Source organism: Phoca vitulina, unplaced genomic scaffold (genome assembly GCF_004348235.1).
Source record: "Phoca vitulina isolate PV1807 unplaced genomic scaffold, GSC_HSeal_1.0 scaffold31, whole genome shotgun sequence".
In the NCBI taxonomy this organism is placed as follows: domain Eukaryota; kingdom Metazoa; phylum Chordata; class Mammalia; order Carnivora; family Phocidae; genus Phoca; species Phoca vitulina.
In genome coordinates, this window is record NW_022589734.1 from 373,696 (window position 1) to 388,566 (window position 14,871).

General features: G+C 56.0%; 2 protein-coding genes across 2 annotated transcripts; both read left to right on the top strand.

The window, feature by feature from the left end:
• Nucleotides 1-1,908: 1,908 nt before the first annotated feature.
• On the top strand, nt 1,909-5,032 carry NRM (nurim). Its single transcript, XM_032424908.1, has 4 exons — nt 1,909-2,041; nt 2,611-2,807; nt 3,633-3,809; nt 4,168-5,032. The coding sequence occupies exons 1-4, from the start codon at nt 1,909-1,911 to the stop codon at nt 4,447-4,449; spliced, it is 789 nt and encodes a 262-aa protein (XP_032280799.1). The 3' UTR covers nt 4,450-5,032.
• A 1,338-nt stretch (nt 5,033-6,370) lies between these two features.
• PPP1R18 (protein phosphatase 1 regulatory subunit 18) lies at nt 6,371-14,550 on the top strand. Its single transcript, XM_032424974.1, has 3 exons — nt 6,371-8,669; nt 12,823-13,033; nt 13,669-14,550. Exons 1-3 carry the CDS (start codon nt 7,053-7,055, stop codon nt 13,686-13,688), a joined length of 1,848 nt encoding a protein of 615 aa, XP_032280865.1. The 5' UTR covers nt 6,371-7,052; the 3' UTR covers nt 13,689-14,550.
• The last annotated feature ends 321 nt before the right edge of the window (nt 14,551-14,871 follow it).

A 14,871-nucleotide genomic window follows, 5' to 3' on the forward strand; every position in this document is an offset into this window, starting at 1 on the left:
TTTTATGTTATGTGAATTTCACTTTAATAAAAAAAGATGGGTGATTAGTTTGTGACTTTTCTGCAAGTAAATTATACTTAAGTTTGTAAAACTTTGGTGTAGTAGAATGAGTGCGAGCTTTGCTGACTTTTAACACTGCTGACTTTTAAACATATAAACATGTCTTAATATATATTAAGCACAGCCATTGTAGGTGTCGCACATGGTAGGACGCAAATAAATGTTAGTCCCCTTGCACAACTCAGAGTCTGTACTGTGTGAAACCTGTCTATGGCCTGCAGGTCCAGGGGATTCCTTACAGTACCAGCTGTCTCTGTATCCCCATTTAGCACTCATGTGCACTCTTACTTAGTGACATGGAAGTGCCCCAGTTTAAATTTCTGGAGAATAGAGACCTTTTCTTACACTTCCAAAAAATACTATAGCTTGTAGCACAAATAAGAAGTATCTCTGTCACTCAGGGTCCTAGCAGGAAATGATGGCACAGTCAAATTAGGGTAATTTGGAGAGAGTTTAATAAAGTGAAATTTACAAAGAAGTTGGGAGAGTGTAGAGAAATCATAATGTTGCAGTACTCCACTACCCACAGCTCTATTGTGACCACCTCTAAGTCCTAAAGGTTGAGAGGAGGAAGCAGTTTTCCAGAGAGGGCTTCCTCAATAAAAGCTGTGATTTTCATTGATCTAGTCCATTCAGGACAACCTCTTGAAGCAGAAAGCAGGGTGGTGGTTGCACCTGGAGGGGAAGATATGTCTGGTAACAGTTTACAACAGCATTGATTAAGAGTAGGAGTACTGAGCCTGCGGGAGGAGGAATGTAAAGGCTGTGGGATGCTGCCTGGCAGTTTTTTCATTCATGAGCCCACATGACTAGCAGCAACTTAGTTCTCATCTTGGTAAATTTTCTTGTATTTCTTCTGTCTATAAGCCAAGGGATTTCACTTAATGATGTCTGAGTTCCCTGCTATGGTCATAGCTACTGTGACTAGGTCCATAGCAACATGATCTTTAATTCTGATGGAGGAAAACCTTTTACTTTGCTTTTCAGATATATTAGTCTAGGTATTACAAACAGGTCTGAAGGAAAAATATGTTCAGACAAAAGGTCTTAGCGATTTCTCACTAGTATGTGGGGTCAGACTAATAAGCTTGCAGAGTGAAGTCATAGTTAATTATCACAGGCTTGGATAAAATTAGCCTACTACAAAGTTTACAACAAATAAAATTTTCTATCACAAATATTTTAACATTGTTACTCTCATGATTACAAATCAACAACCTTTGGCATTATTAGAAATAATCTGTAAGTGTCAGAGAAGTTTTCTGTCCTTGGCAAGTGGAGAGAGTAAGTTACGGAATAAACATTACTTTATGGTAAAATAGTCACTAACTCTTTAACAAGATGTAATAGGTGATTCAGAGCTCTGGGTTCTCAGCCTAGGTCAACAGTCTTCCGTTCTCTCACCGTTTATTATTGAAGTGTTAACTGAGGCTTTGTAACCTCTGACTCTGGCTAGGTTTTCTGGCTAAGGTTACAGAAAAGGGGACTGATAATTCTCGGTTTCTACAAGAACCCTGAAAGAGAGGAACTGTCTTCATTTTAGATGAGACAACCAGCCGAGCTGCGACTCAACCCACTCGAGTGGCTGCAGAGCCGCTGCCCTTTCCTCTTGTCACTCGGAATTCTAACTTTCCCTTCTGTGACGCAGCGACTGCTAGCTCCGTAAAGGCACCCAGGACCCGCCCTGCGGGCAGAGAAAAGGGCGCGCCGCGGACGCGAGCCCTGGCATTTGAGCGAAGGCGCCCCGCCTTCCTGGGCAGGGACCCCGGGAGGGGGCGGGGGCGGGGCGGGGCCTGTAGCCGCGGGAATCCCAAGCCCGTCCCCTTCCCCACCCCTCCGTGTGTCGCCATGGCCCCAGCTCTGCTCCTGATCCCTGCTGCCCTCGCCTCTTTCATCCTGGCCTTTGGCACCGGAGTGGAGTTCGTGCGCTTTACCTCTCTTCGGCCACTTCTTGGAGGGATCCCGGAGCCTCGTGGTCCGGGTGAGCGGGAGGGATCGAGGATGAGCTCTGGGGCTGGAGGTGGAGCCGGACGAGAGGGAGGGAGGGCGGGGCCTGGAGACAAATGACAGGGGAAGTCCGGGAGAGGGAACTAGAACCGTGAAAGCCGGAGAAGCCGGAGAAGCTTCAGGGCAGACCAGAAGGCTAAATTAAGGAACTCAGGGATTAGCGGTTTGGAGAGGCAAGAGAGTGAGGACTCAGTAGGGTGGAAAAGGGCGATAAGCAGAGGAAAGGAAAGTGCTTTTAAAGAGAGGACTATGGAGGGGAGAGTGTTCAAAAGAGGGAGCATTTGGAGTACCGAAAGAAGAGGGTCAGTCCAACGGTTGCCTCTCCAGCCATGCTTTTTGTGACTGTATAGGAATCCTCCTCCCCACTCTGAAGGAGGAAGAAGCAGGGAATGGAAAAGCAAGGTGGGCAAAGCCTGGAGAGGAAGCATTAAGACTCTTAAAAGCATTAAGGGGATATGGCCTGGGTCCCCAAAAGGAGAGTAGGATTGGGGGTGTTTCCCAAAACCCTCTTGATCTTTTGTCCCTTTCTTCAACTCCCCCTAGATGCCCGCCAGGGATGGCTGGCTGCCGTGCAGGACCGCAGCATCCTTGTCCCCCTGGCTTGGGATCTGGGTCTCCTCCTACTATTTGTGGGGCAGCACAGCCTCATGGCAACTGACACAGTGAAGGCGTGGATGTCTCGATATTTTGGGGTCCTTCAGAGGTCACTGTATGTCGCATGCACTGCCCTGGCCTTGCAGGTATGAGGCTTTGGCCACTGAATCCCAAGGGAAACTATCTGTGAGAAGAGTGTCCTAGATTGGAGGGGCAAGGACCTTAGCCTTCTGAAAATGTGGGTTTAGGAAGAGAACTGAGGGTGTTCAGGACTCTCATCTCAGCTTCCATTCCTCCACAGCACATATCCTCCTTATCAAGAACGGTGTACCTTTCCTCATTCCCCAAGCAGATATGTGCATTCTCACCTTTGCAACTTTGTTCATGTTGTTCTGCTTGAGATCCCCTCGGTAACACCTCTTTCAGTGCTACCCTTTCTTCAAAACCACTTCCCTCAGTTTCAAGAGAAGGCTTCCCAGTTAGCATTCATTTGTCTTCTCAGTGAGTGCTTGGCATAAGCTACTTTATTTATTTTATTTTTTATAGATTTTATTTATTTATTCGACAGAGAGACAGCGAGAGAGGGAACACAAGCAGGGGGAGTGGGAGAGGGAGAAGCAGGCTCTCCGCCGAGCAGGGAGCCCGATGCGGGGCTCGATCCCAGGACCCTGGGATCATGACCTGGGCCGAAGGCAGACGCTTAACGACTGAGCCACCCAGGCGCCCCGGCATAAGCTACTTTATGTACCTATCCGGTCACCCCATCCGTTCTGCAAGTCCTCAGGGTAGATACAGGTCATCCTTACATCCTTGGGACCCCACCTAGCACTCTCTATGTGGTGACTGTTTGTTTGTGATGCTCATGGTAAAGGTGGAGAGAGCTGCAGACCAGCCTGGGGTGGGGGCAGCCTCTGGGTCTAGGTCTTTCAAGGGTAGGCTGCTGAGATACCCAACCGCTCATCCTTCCCCAGTTGGTGATGCGGTACTGGGAACCTGTACCCAGAGGCCCTGTGTTGTGGGAGGCTCGGGCTGAACCATGGGCCACCTGGGTGCCCCTGCTCTGCTTTGTGCTCCACGTCATATCCTGGCTCCTCATCTTCAGCATCCTTCTCGTCTTTGACTACGCCGAGCTCATGGGCCTCAAGCAGGTGAGGCTGCCAGATTCCTACCTGAGACCTATGATTCCTTCTAGAATGCCTTTTTCCATTCTAAGAATTCCCCTCCTTCTCCCGTGCTCTTCCACCTTCCTCTTCTTTCAACTCCCTCACCTACTTCCCTTTCTTATAAGATAGTCTCCCCTCAGCTTTCTGTCGAAGGCCTGAAACCATGGGCTTCCTGGGACTGGGGAAGGTTCATGAGCCAGAGATGAGGATCAGGGGCCCAGGTCTCAGAAGGGTGGTTCTTGGGCCTGAGTTACAGAAGGGGAAGTTTCCTGGCAGGGGAGGAAAGAGGTAACTAAGTTGCAAACGGGGCTTGATCCCATTTCTAAGCTGTTCTCCCTCCTAGGTGTACTACCATGTGCTGGGGCTGGGTGAGCCTCTGGCCCTGAAGTCTCCCCGGGCTCTGAGACTCTTCTCCCACTTGCGCCACCCAGTGTGTGTGGAGCTGCTGACGGTGCTGTGGGTGGTGCCCACCCTGGGCACTGACCGCCTCCTCCTTGCTCTCCTCCTTACCCTCTATCTGGGCCTGGCTCACGGACTTGACCAGCAAGACCTCCGCTACCTCCGGGCCCAGTTACAAAGAAAACTCCACCTGCTCTCCCGGCCCCAGGAAGGTGAGGCCGAGTGAGGAGCTAACCTGGTTCCGAGCCCTGCACTTCCTCTCCTTTAACATCCAGGCCCTGGCTGCTTCAGACCAGTGGCCCAAATCTATGGACTGAAGGGGCTATCCCTTCCCCTGCTTGAGCCTCCACTCCTTGGGCCCAGCTCCATACCCTAAATTCTGAGTTTCAACCACTGGACTCCAAGATCTACTTCTCACCAGCCAGGAAGAGGGGGTGGGGAACTTATCTGTCTCCTCAGTTAGGGCTTGACTCCTCCACCCCCCACCTTAAGAACCTCTTATAAGGAAGAAGGGTGGGCCTGACCACTTCCCTCCCACTGTTACTCCCTTCTGCACCTCAGGGATCCCCTTCTCCGCTGGCTTCCCTTTCTAGGAGTGGTACTAGGGTCTGCAGGTTTGATGGTAATGCCTGCCCTTCCAGGCTCCAAGTGCCAGCCCCCTGGCTAGCCTTGCCATCTCCTTAGGCCCTGGCCCTGGGCTCTGTCCTCTAACCTAGTTGAGAGGATCCTCCCACTCTTCATTTTGGGTGACTAAGAGCTCTCTGCTGTCCTGAGGAACACGCACAGCAGAAAAATAAAATTCAGCCTGTTTTTTCTACATATGATATGCAGTCTATCAGTGTCTCTCTAGCTAGAGGGCTGACTTTGGGAAGGAAGGCAAGCGGAGCCCGGGCACGCCAAACTCGAGTCTGGGCAGCCACCGCGCCCTCTGGCGACCGCCGGGCGGCGGCCACTCCGGCAGACCCACCCCCACCTCCCCAGGGCGGTCCAGTCCCCCTCCCTCCAAATCCCCCAGTTTCCCTCGCTGCAGACCAGGGGACCCATGGGAGACAGGTTGAAGCTAAAGAGTGGGGCAGCGGCTCAGGTGGGGGAGCCAGTTTCCATGGCCGTTGGCTTCTGAGTACCTCTCCTGCCACCCCCTCTCCACGGGCCCACCACAGCCTGGTGGCGGCCCTGGACCCCGCAGTAACAAAGGCTGGCCGAGGGAGGCGAAAGCGTGGGGAGGAGCGGCAGGAGATGGGAAGGGCGGGCCCGGCTGTAGCAGCTGCTGCTTCCTCTGCAAGTCCCTCGAGGGGCCTGAGTCACGGGCGGCTGCCTTGGGTCGGCGAGCTCGGGGCGGGGGTCCGGACACCTGGGTTCTCCAGGGCTACCGAGAGGGAGCGGGGTGTGGTCCCCGGGGACAGAAATGGAGGGCCGGGGGTTGCGGCGGGAAAAGGGGAGTCCGCGAGCCTAGCCCCACGCGGGGGTCTCTGGAGCGAGGCCCCGCCCCCTCGGGCCCCGCCCCGCGCCCCCTTTCCTCTCCCCATTGTCCTCAGACAAAGCGGTCGCCGCCCCCCGCCCGGCCCCCAGGTCTCTGTCTCCGTCCCTCCTCCTCGACTCCCTCTTTCCCTCCTCCTCCTCTCCTTCCCTCCTCCCCTCCCTCCTGTCTCCGGATCTCCCTCGGTCCCACTCTCCTCCTCTTCCTCTCTCCTCCTCCCTCCGGACGCCAGGCTCCTCCGCACCCCCTCCCCTGGGAGCCCCGCTGGCTTGTGAGTTGACTGAGGGGCCTCAGACTTGGGGAGGGGGTGTCTCCTGTCTCCCGTCCCCGGCCCGGACCTTGGGCTGTCTCCTCTTTGTGCCGAGATTGCCTGTCTGAGCGGTCCGAGCTGGGTGGGAATGGCCGGCTATGTCAGGGTTCCCTGAGAGCGGAGACCCGGGCATTGGACTGGCAGGCTCGGGAGAGCAGAGCCGTGGAGCGGGTCCTCCGCACGCCACGGCCCCGGGCCCGGCCGGTGGGAGAGGCAGGCGGCGGGGACGGGACGGGGTGGGGGTGGACGCCAGGGTTCTGGGAACGTGCTGGCAGCCCAGACACCCGGGTTCCGAAAGTCCCCAAGGGAGGGTATTCCCCCCCCCCCCCCCCGCCTCGAGCTGCCTGGGGGCGGAGTGCCGGGTGGCGGCTGGGGGGCCGGAGAGGCGTGGCCGGAGCGGAGCTGGGAGGGGAGCCGGGACCTCCCGAGACCGCGCTGAGACGCGCCCGGGCGCCCGCGGAGCTCCATTTCCCCTCTGCCCCCTGATTCCCCTGCTCCCTTAGACCTCTCCACTCCCCGCCCCTCCTCACCTCCCCGACATCCCCTCAGGTCCCACCACCCCCTCTCGGGCGGGATTCCCTGATCTCCCTTCCCACTCTAACCGCCTCTGGGGTAACGGTGGGGAAACCTCGCCTGAACCCTACCCCCCTCACCCCCGGCCTCTCTTTTCTCTCTCCTCTCTCATTCCGACTTCTTTTTCCGCCCTCCTCTCCTCTCACATCCTTGGGACTGTCTCTGATACCATTAACCCTGCGCTGCCAAATCTGACTCCTGCCTCTTTGCCCTGAATCTCTATTCTTCCTCTCAGGGCCACGACCCCACCCCCACTTGGCCCACAGCTTTTTCACTTTCTGTTTTCCCCTTTCTTTGCCCTCCATCTTCTCACTCCTTCCGTCTGTCTTTACCCTCAGCTCCTGTGCCCATCTCTGTGTCCCACCTCTCCCCCTCTACTTCCTCTCCCCCCACCCCCAGTCTCACCCCCTGGAGCCTCTCTTTCCTGTTCTCTGGCCCCAGCACTCCCCACCCTCACCTCAGCGCGACCATGGCCACCATCCCAGACTGGAAGCTACAGCTGCTAGCCCGGCGCCGGCAGGAGGAGGCAGCCCTTCGTGGCCGGGAGAAGGCAGAACGGGAGCGTCTGTCCCAGATGCCAGCCTGGAAGCGGGGGCTGCTGGAGCGCCGCCGGGCCAAGCTTGGTCTGTCTCCTGGAGAACCTAGCCCTGCACCTGGGACTACAGAGGTTGGACCTCCAGACCCAGATGAGTCGGCTGTCCTCCTAGAGGCCATTGGGCCGGTGCACCAGAACCGATTCATTCGGCAGGAGCGCCAGCAGCAGCAGCAGCAGCAGCAGCGGAATGAAGAGTTACTTGCAGAGAGAAGGCCTGGGCCTTTGGAGGCCCGGGAGCGGAGACCCAGCCCTGGGGAGATGCGGGATCAGAGCCCCAAGGGAAGAGAGTCCAAAGAAGAGCGGCTCAGTCCCAGGGAGGCCAGAGAGAGGAGGTTGGGGATAGGGGGAGCCCGAGAGTTGAGCCCCAGGCCTTCAGAGGCTTTGGACTGGAGGCAGAGCCCAGGAGAGGCTGGAGACAGGAGCTCCAGACTGTCAGAGGCCCGGAAATGGAGGCTGAGCCCCGGAGAAAGTCCAGAGTGGAGTCTGAGACTGGCAGAGCCTGGAGAACAAAGCCCCAGGAGAAAAGAGGTGGTGGAAAGTAGACTGAGCCCAGCAGAGCCCACCCAGAAGTTGGGGCTGACAGAGTCCCATAAATGGAGGTCTGACTCTGGAGAGTCTCACGAACAGAGTTTGGTACAACTGGAGGCATCAGAGTGGAGGCTGAGCTCAGAAGAAGAAAGAAAAGACTGTTCGGAGGAATGTGGGAGAAAAGAAGAGAGACCAGTTCCAAGGCTGGCCTCAGAAGAGATTACAGAGCTGCCGGAGACCCTGACAAGGGAGGCTCCAGACAGCAGCTCCGGAGAAGCGGAGGCAGCAGAGCAAAGGCCCAGCCCTGTGGAGGATGGTGAGAGGGGCCTGAGGCTGACAGAAGGATGGAAATGGACCCTGAACTCTGGAAAGGTTCGAGAATGGACACCCAGGGACACAGAGACTCAAACTCAGAAACCAGTCCCCCCAGAGTCTGCTGAGAAGTATCTGGGGCCTCTTAGTACCGAGGCTGGAGAAGGGGAGGCTGAGAAGGAAAAGGCGGGGGCTCAGGGCAGGCCTCTGAGAACCCTGCAGAACGACAGCTCTGTGCCCTCCCCCTTCCCACCAGAGCACGCTGGGACTGGAGGCTCTAGAAGGCAGGAAGAGGAAGCAGTGGATCTCCGGCCCCCACCAGCAGCCCCTCTGTCTCCCCCACCCCCAGCCCCACCTGCTCCCCAGTCCCCTGGGGATCCCCTCATGAACCGTCTGTTCTATGGGGTGAAGGCAGGGCCGGGGGTGGGGGCCCCTCGCCGCAGTGGACACACCTTCACAGTCAACCCCCGGCGGCCCGTGCCCCCTGCGGCCCCCAGCACCCCCAGCACCCCAGCCACAGCTGATGCGGCGGTCCCCGGAGCTGGGAAGAAGCGGTACCCGACTGCCGAGGAGATCTTGGTTCTGGGGGGCTACCTCCGCCTCAGCCGCAGCTGCCTTGCCAAGGGGTCCCCTGAAAGGCACCACAAACAGGTAGGGAGCAGCCAAGCCAGACCTCTCAGAAGCCCGCTCCTCGGTTCTCTCCGGCCTCCTTTCTTTTTTATATCCCTGTATTCTTGTCCTCCTCTATTCTTTCGTGTTAATTCCTGCCGCCACCCTTCCTCCTCTACACACACCCTTCCTTCTTAGAGAGTTCATTTTCCATTCATTTCCAAGCCCAAGGATCCTGCCCCAAATCAAGTGCTGCCCCTGGGTGTGTCTCACAGGGTGTGCCCAGGCTGCTCACTCTTCATTCCCTCAGGCTCTGGGTCCCATCTTCCCCGCCCCCTCAGCTCCCCCCACATCCCCTGCCGCTGCCCCATTTCTTCCCTTCCTTTCCTCTGAGTCTGTGACCGAACGCAGCTCTTCTGGTGGGAGACCTGAACCAAGGCTACAGCCTAGAATCTATGAGAGCAGGGTCATCAGGTTGAAAGCACATACAGCCTTCCAAGGGAGTGAATGTTGGGGCAGGAAGCCTCAAGAGGCACAGGGGGTGGCTTTGGGGTTCTAGGGAGAAATGGCAGGGAGAAGTGAGTGGAGGAAGGTCTCAGTTCCAAGGCAGGCCAGAGCTGAACGAGGAGACGTCCTAGGGTGGGGGCGGGGGAATGGAATAGGGCTGGAGAGCAGAGAGAAGACTTTTGAACCCCGAGTCTGCTCCATGGGAGAGGCGCACACAGAGGCCATTTGAAGTGGGTGACCTCAGGGTTGCACAGCCCCAGCTGGGCCACTGCTTTAGACAGTGCTCCCTTCTCTCTTGGGACAAGAAAAGCCTTCTCTTCTTCCAAAATACCCCCGCTCCTTACTCCCCTTCTTCCTTCCTCCCTGGGCTTCCCCTCCCTCCCCAGGACTGGCTCAGCAGTTGGTTTTCCCCTTTTTCCCCTCTCTTCCTGCTGCCCTGGCCTGTCCCTCCCTTTGGGGTAGCAGAAGAGAGAAGTGAATTTGGAGGCACGGTGCTGAGAGCAGGGAATACAATGGGAGTTGAGGACAGGGGTGGGGGCTGAGGCCAGCAGAGGGTCAGAGGTTAAAACTGGAAAAAGGACAAAGTGCAGGAAGTGGGAGCAGCCAGGCTTCTCGCCCTGGCTTCAGCCCAACCCATTCCTTACACACCAACTTGTTTCCAGCTTGAAAATCTCTAAGGAGAGAGAGGTCCCTGCGCCTAACACATCTCCCCAGAAACTGGGAAGCCCTTCCTAGTCTCCAGTCCTCATCTCATCTGACATCCTCAGATTTGGTTTTCTCGTGTGTCCTGTCAGTGGGAAACCATGGGGACCAAAGACCTAGATGGAGCTTGCGGGTCACTTGGTCCCCCAATTCATCTTCATGTGAAGCTCATGCTCCCATCCTGAGCCATGGTACCAGCGTCTATCCTGAGCACTCGGACTGCTGCCAACCCCGTCCCCTTCGGGCTGGGCAGGTGTAAGGAGGTGGGTCTGGAGCTGCCAGGATGAGCTGTTCAGACAAGTCACTTGCTACTGAGGTTGGCCTGTGCCTTTGGGGAGGAAGAGCAGAGGGAGGCATGAAGTTTGGGGCCCAAAGCTGGGGACCATATGAGTGCAGGGCAGGACCTGTGATAGTGACCCTACCTAGGTCAGGGAGTAGGGGAGCCGGAAGCAGATCACCCAAACAGGAAGCCTGGGGGTGGGGGCCGGAAGGCTGGTAGGGCTGAGTGGGGAACCGCTGGGCCCTGGGCCTGCCAGAACTGCTCAGGATGTGGTGAGAGAATAAGGAAGCCCTGGCTGCTCTGGGGGTGGGGGTGGGGAGAAGCAGCACAGAGTTTTCTAGACCCAGACACCTCCCCCTCCACCCTCTGTCAGGCCTCCTTCCCCTCTCTCTGCACCCTGCTCAGCAGGGACTAGAATGCTTGTCCCAGCTCTGACGCAACCCACTTGCTTGGGGACCAGAGGACCGCCCCCCCTTCCCTAAATAACTTCTGTTTGCAAGCTAATGCCATCAAACATATCCTTGCCACGGAGAGAAATCCCAGCCCTGCCCTGTGGCTGGTGCCCTTCCCCAGAGGCCCTTCTAGCTGAGAGATGGGCTCCTCCCCTCTCTGGCCCCCTTGTGACTTTATATAGCTGATGGGAGAGGAGCAAGTGAGTCACACCCCTCTGTCCCCCCCCACCCCTCCCACCCCGCCCCAACTCCCATGCAGTCTATGCATTCCTGAGAAGCCCAGTCAGAAGTTGGGGCGGGGGTGAGGGGTGGAAGGGGGCGGTGAGGAGAGAAGCAGGGTTGGGGAAGAAAGAAAACATGACTGAGAGCAAATAAAATGAATCCTTTTTCAGAGTGGATAATAAACTGTGGAGCTTGTTATCCCAAAAGGGGATGTGAAAAGAAAACAAAGGGGGCCCCAGAAGTTTGGGTAAATCTGTCAGTAACAGAACCAGAAGTGGTCCCTTTTGAAAAACTGGGATGTAAGGGGTCTGGTTGCTGTCACTCATTTCTACCAGCAGCTGCACAGACAGTGTACCTCCCACCTTGTTCCCCAGTGTTGATTCTCTGTGGGGACCACATCTGAGGTCTGGACCAACCCTTCCTTACTCCCTGTAGCAACTTTCATGCTCTTATGGCCAGCAGACACAAGATCAGATAAGTAAGTTCTCTGATATGTTAGAAGGTGGTAAATGAGTATGGGGGGGGGGGGGAATTAGAACAGGGTAAGTGGAACCTTGAGGACCAGAAAGTTGGGGGAGTGAATATGAACTTTAAATAGGGTGACTGGGAGACAGGGAGCCATGGAGCTATTTGGGGGAAGAGTGTTCCAGGTAGAAGGAATAGCCAGTGCAAAGGCCCCAAGACGGGAGTGCCCCTGCTTCGAGGAACCTTGACCAGGGTGGCCAGAGCGAGAGCAGATGAGAGGTGAGGTGGGGCATGGCACAGTGGGACTACCCTGTGGGCCTTAGTCAGGCTCTGGCTTTTCCTCCCAGTGAGATGGCCCTACCAGTCTTCCGGCCCCCACCATGGTTTGGAGCCTCTGAGTTCCAGCTTCCCTTCGTGACCCAGGTTTCACATTCCATACAGCCCTTAGCATCCACCTGTCCAGCCACCCTCCCGGCTTCTCTCTTCTCACACCCCAGCCCATGCGGAGATGCAAGGATGCAGGGCCCAAGCCCTGAGTTTCCCAAACAGGTGCCTGGGAAGGCCTGAGTAGATCATCCGGACCTTTCCAAGTAGTTCACATGGAATCCTCCTGTTTGTCTCCTTAATCGCTTTGGCTCCCAGAGTTAATCCCACTCTGCCACCTGCCCCCTGAGCTTCTTAAAAGGGCAAGGGGAAGGGTAGAAAGGCAGTGAGAACAGCTGGGGCTCGCCTGCTCTTGGGACAGTGTGTTTGTGGATTTTCTGCCCCCTCCAGGTCCCCTCTGGCCTTTTGCCTGTGTCTCTGCATGCCTCTCCTGGTGCATTCTCCACCCCAACCTGTGTTTGCATGGACTTTCCTCTCTGCCCCTGTCACCTCCCCCAGCTGTACCTTGCAGGGACTCTAGGGCCCATCTCCCCTGCATGTTAGGGGAGAGTCTTGTTTCCTCTGGGCCTTTTGATAGGTCTCTTCTTCCCTCCCAGGCCCCAGCCCCACTTTGTTGTCGGTCCACTCCAGCTATAGAGGAGTGAGGCGAGCAGGAGGGCACAGGTGTCCAGGGTCCTGGGTTTCCCAGGAACTTCAAGGGGCTGAGGGTGTGGAAACCAACGTGCTTGGCTTTGCTTTTGCCTGGGACTCCCTCCAGCCAGCTATTTCCTGCCAGCTCAAACTTCCCTCCTCCTCCAGGAAGCCTTCCTGGTTGCCCTCACGATGCCCAAAGAGTCAGTTCTGATTACGGGAGTTATCTTCATGTATCTTCATTTCTTTTTACTCTTCCACCACCCACAGTCTAAAAAGTAGGGACCCGAGTCCTGTATTACCCACCTCTGCCACCTCTGCCAAAGCTCAGGCCAAAGTCTGATATTTTGGAAATGATAGGATAGAAGAGGGAAATTCTGGGATTAGAGAGCCTGTGTCAAAAGGAAAACTCGACCCCTGGGTCCCAGAGTGGATGCGCAGGGCAAAGTCAGTAGGGTGCCCAAACCCAGCTCCCCTCCCCCACCTTGCATGTGCCCCCTGGGAGCTTCCCCGGGCTAAACTCGGGGCCTCCCTGTTTCTCTCCCACTCTCAGCTCAAGATCTCCTTCAGCGAGACAGCATTGGAGACCACGTACCAATACCCCTCCGAGAGTTCGGTGCTGGAGGAGTTGGGCCCGGAGCCTGAGGCTCCCAGTGCCCCCAGCCCCCCAGCGGCCCAACCCGACGACGAAGAGGATGAGGAGGACCTGCTGCTGCTACAGCGGGAGCTCCAGGGCGGGCTGCGCACCAAGGCCCTGATCGTGGGTGAGCGAAGGCTCGGCCTGGCCGAGGGCACCCCCTGGTGTTCAGAGCGGACACTGCGGTCCAGGAGGGAAGGGGAGGAATTAATAACGTTGGTGCTTGGAAGAGACTTGACCTCTAGCCCCACCCGCTCCTTTACAAGTGGGGAAATCGAGGTCTTGGGAACTGAAGTGCACAAGGGGTCTCCAGATTTCAAAACCAGGACTCTTTCTGAGCGCTCTAGTGTGGTTAAAACACAGGGTTTGGTTCAGACAGGCCTGCATTTGAATTCCATCTTGTCTCTTACCTGTGGTGTATGTAACCTCCAGGAAAGCACTGACCTCTGGTCTCCGTTTATTAATTATGAAATGGGGTTAATAATAACCACCTCCTGGGGTTTACTGAGAGGGTTCAGTAATTTTTGTGAAGCCCCTTGGAACTATGGCTGGACATCAAATGACTTCGCCTCATCGGGGGTTATTGTGGGATTAAACAAGTTGTAAGAAGGCCTGGCACAGAACGCAGGCTAAATGCGTGATGGCCACTGTTCCTGCAGCAGCAAGCGCTCGGCATGGAAGATCAGTGCAGAGAGTAAGTGGGGAAGATGGGGGGCAGAGGCCCTCACTCATTCTCTACCATTATTGCCTCCTCTCCCACAGATGAGTCCTGCCGGAGGTGACCCTCTTTCAACATAGGGCCTATACCCACCCTTTCCCAGAACTGAAGATCCTGGAGCCCAGAAGATTGAGAACAGAGAGACCCCGAACATGAGCTTGGCCGGGAAGAGCAACCAACATCTTCCAACTTGCTTTCCTCATCCTGTTTATGGGGGCAGAGCTAGTCACCCAGTTTCCACCCTCACCAAAGGTCCCTGGTATGAGTGTGTCAGACGTGCTGGTGGCATCCGAGGTGATTCAAAAGTGAGCATCAAGTCCTGAGGAGGATCACAGTGCTCACTGGGGCTGGAGGTGGGAGCACCTCCTCCATCTCCCCGGGCAGGTACACTCTCCCTTCAGCCTCCCTTGACTCCCCACCACCCCCTGGGGGCTCTTAGGATTTAAGCACTCATCCTGGATAGCCTGCCCCCACTCCATTTACAGGCCCCTCTCCTTCCTATTCCTTAGGCCACTGCCCCTTTGTTTACACCTCCTGCCTCCTCTCTTGACCACCAGCCTGGTTTACAAACCCCATTAGCTCCCAGCCCCACCTGCCAAAGTCCCAGGTTTACAACCATACCTACTTGTTGAGTCCATGTGGAACCCTCCCCCCTGTCCCTGGCAGTTGCCTCATTGGGGGCGTGGCTTCCTCCACTTTTGCTCAGTATTACTGTACCTCAGTTTTCCCCAAGAAGGAAGGCTGGGAATCTTAGCCCTGTACCCCCATCCAGTTATTTAATTCTGTTCCTCCTAGTGGTCCACAACTGAATTGAATTGCAAGGGTGAGGGGTGACTAACAAGGCACCTCAATTCGTCTTCCCCATTTCTCCTTCCTCATCCACTGCCTGTTTGTTTTTTAAGTTTTCCATAATAAAATGGAGATCTCTCCAACTCTCCTGCTGCTTTTCCTTCTTTAGCAAAAAAAGTGCTGGTGGGGGAGGCTGTGTGTTCCTCATTCCAAGCCTCTCCCATCTTCCTATTGGCCATGAAGAGGTAGTGGCCAGGGCTGCGGGAGGGAAAAATGATGGAGATGGAACAGGAACTCAGTGTTGACATCAAGAAAGGGCTCTGGGAGAGCCCCGTCATTGTTTCTCAAAGGACTGGCAGGAAAAGGACTGATTTGAGGGAGGGTAGGAGGAATCCGCTAAGCTGGGAGTGCCGCAAGAGCAGACCGTCAGTCGGGTTTAATGAAGCATCCCCACGCCG

Bases quoted from the DNA above. Each gene is read 5' to 3' on its own strand.
- NRM (XM_032424908.1), top strand. From the start codon at position 1,909: ATGGCCCCAGCTCTGCTCCTGATCCCTGCTGCCCTCGCCTCTTTCATC. The intron at 2,808-3,632 runs GTATGAGGCTTT...ATCCTTCCCCAG, and splicing joins GCACTGCCCTGGCCTTGCAG to TTGGTGATGCGGTACTGGGA. The intron at 3,810-4,167 runs GTGAGGCTGCCA...TCTCCCTCCTAG, and splicing joins AGCTCATGGGCCTCAAGCAG to GTGTACTACCATGTGCTGGG.
- PPP1R18 (XM_032424974.1), top strand. From the start codon at position 7,053: ATGGCCACCATCCCAGACTGGAAGCTACAGCTGCTAGCCCGGCGCCGG. The intron at 8,670-12,822 runs GTAGGGAGCAGC...TCCCACTCTCAG, and splicing joins CTGAAAGGCACCACAAACAG to CTCAAGATCTCCTTCAGCGA. The intron at 13,034-13,668 runs GTGAGCGAAGGC...CCTCTCCCACAG, and splicing joins CACCAAGGCCCTGATCGTGG to ATGAGTCCTGCCGGAGGTGA.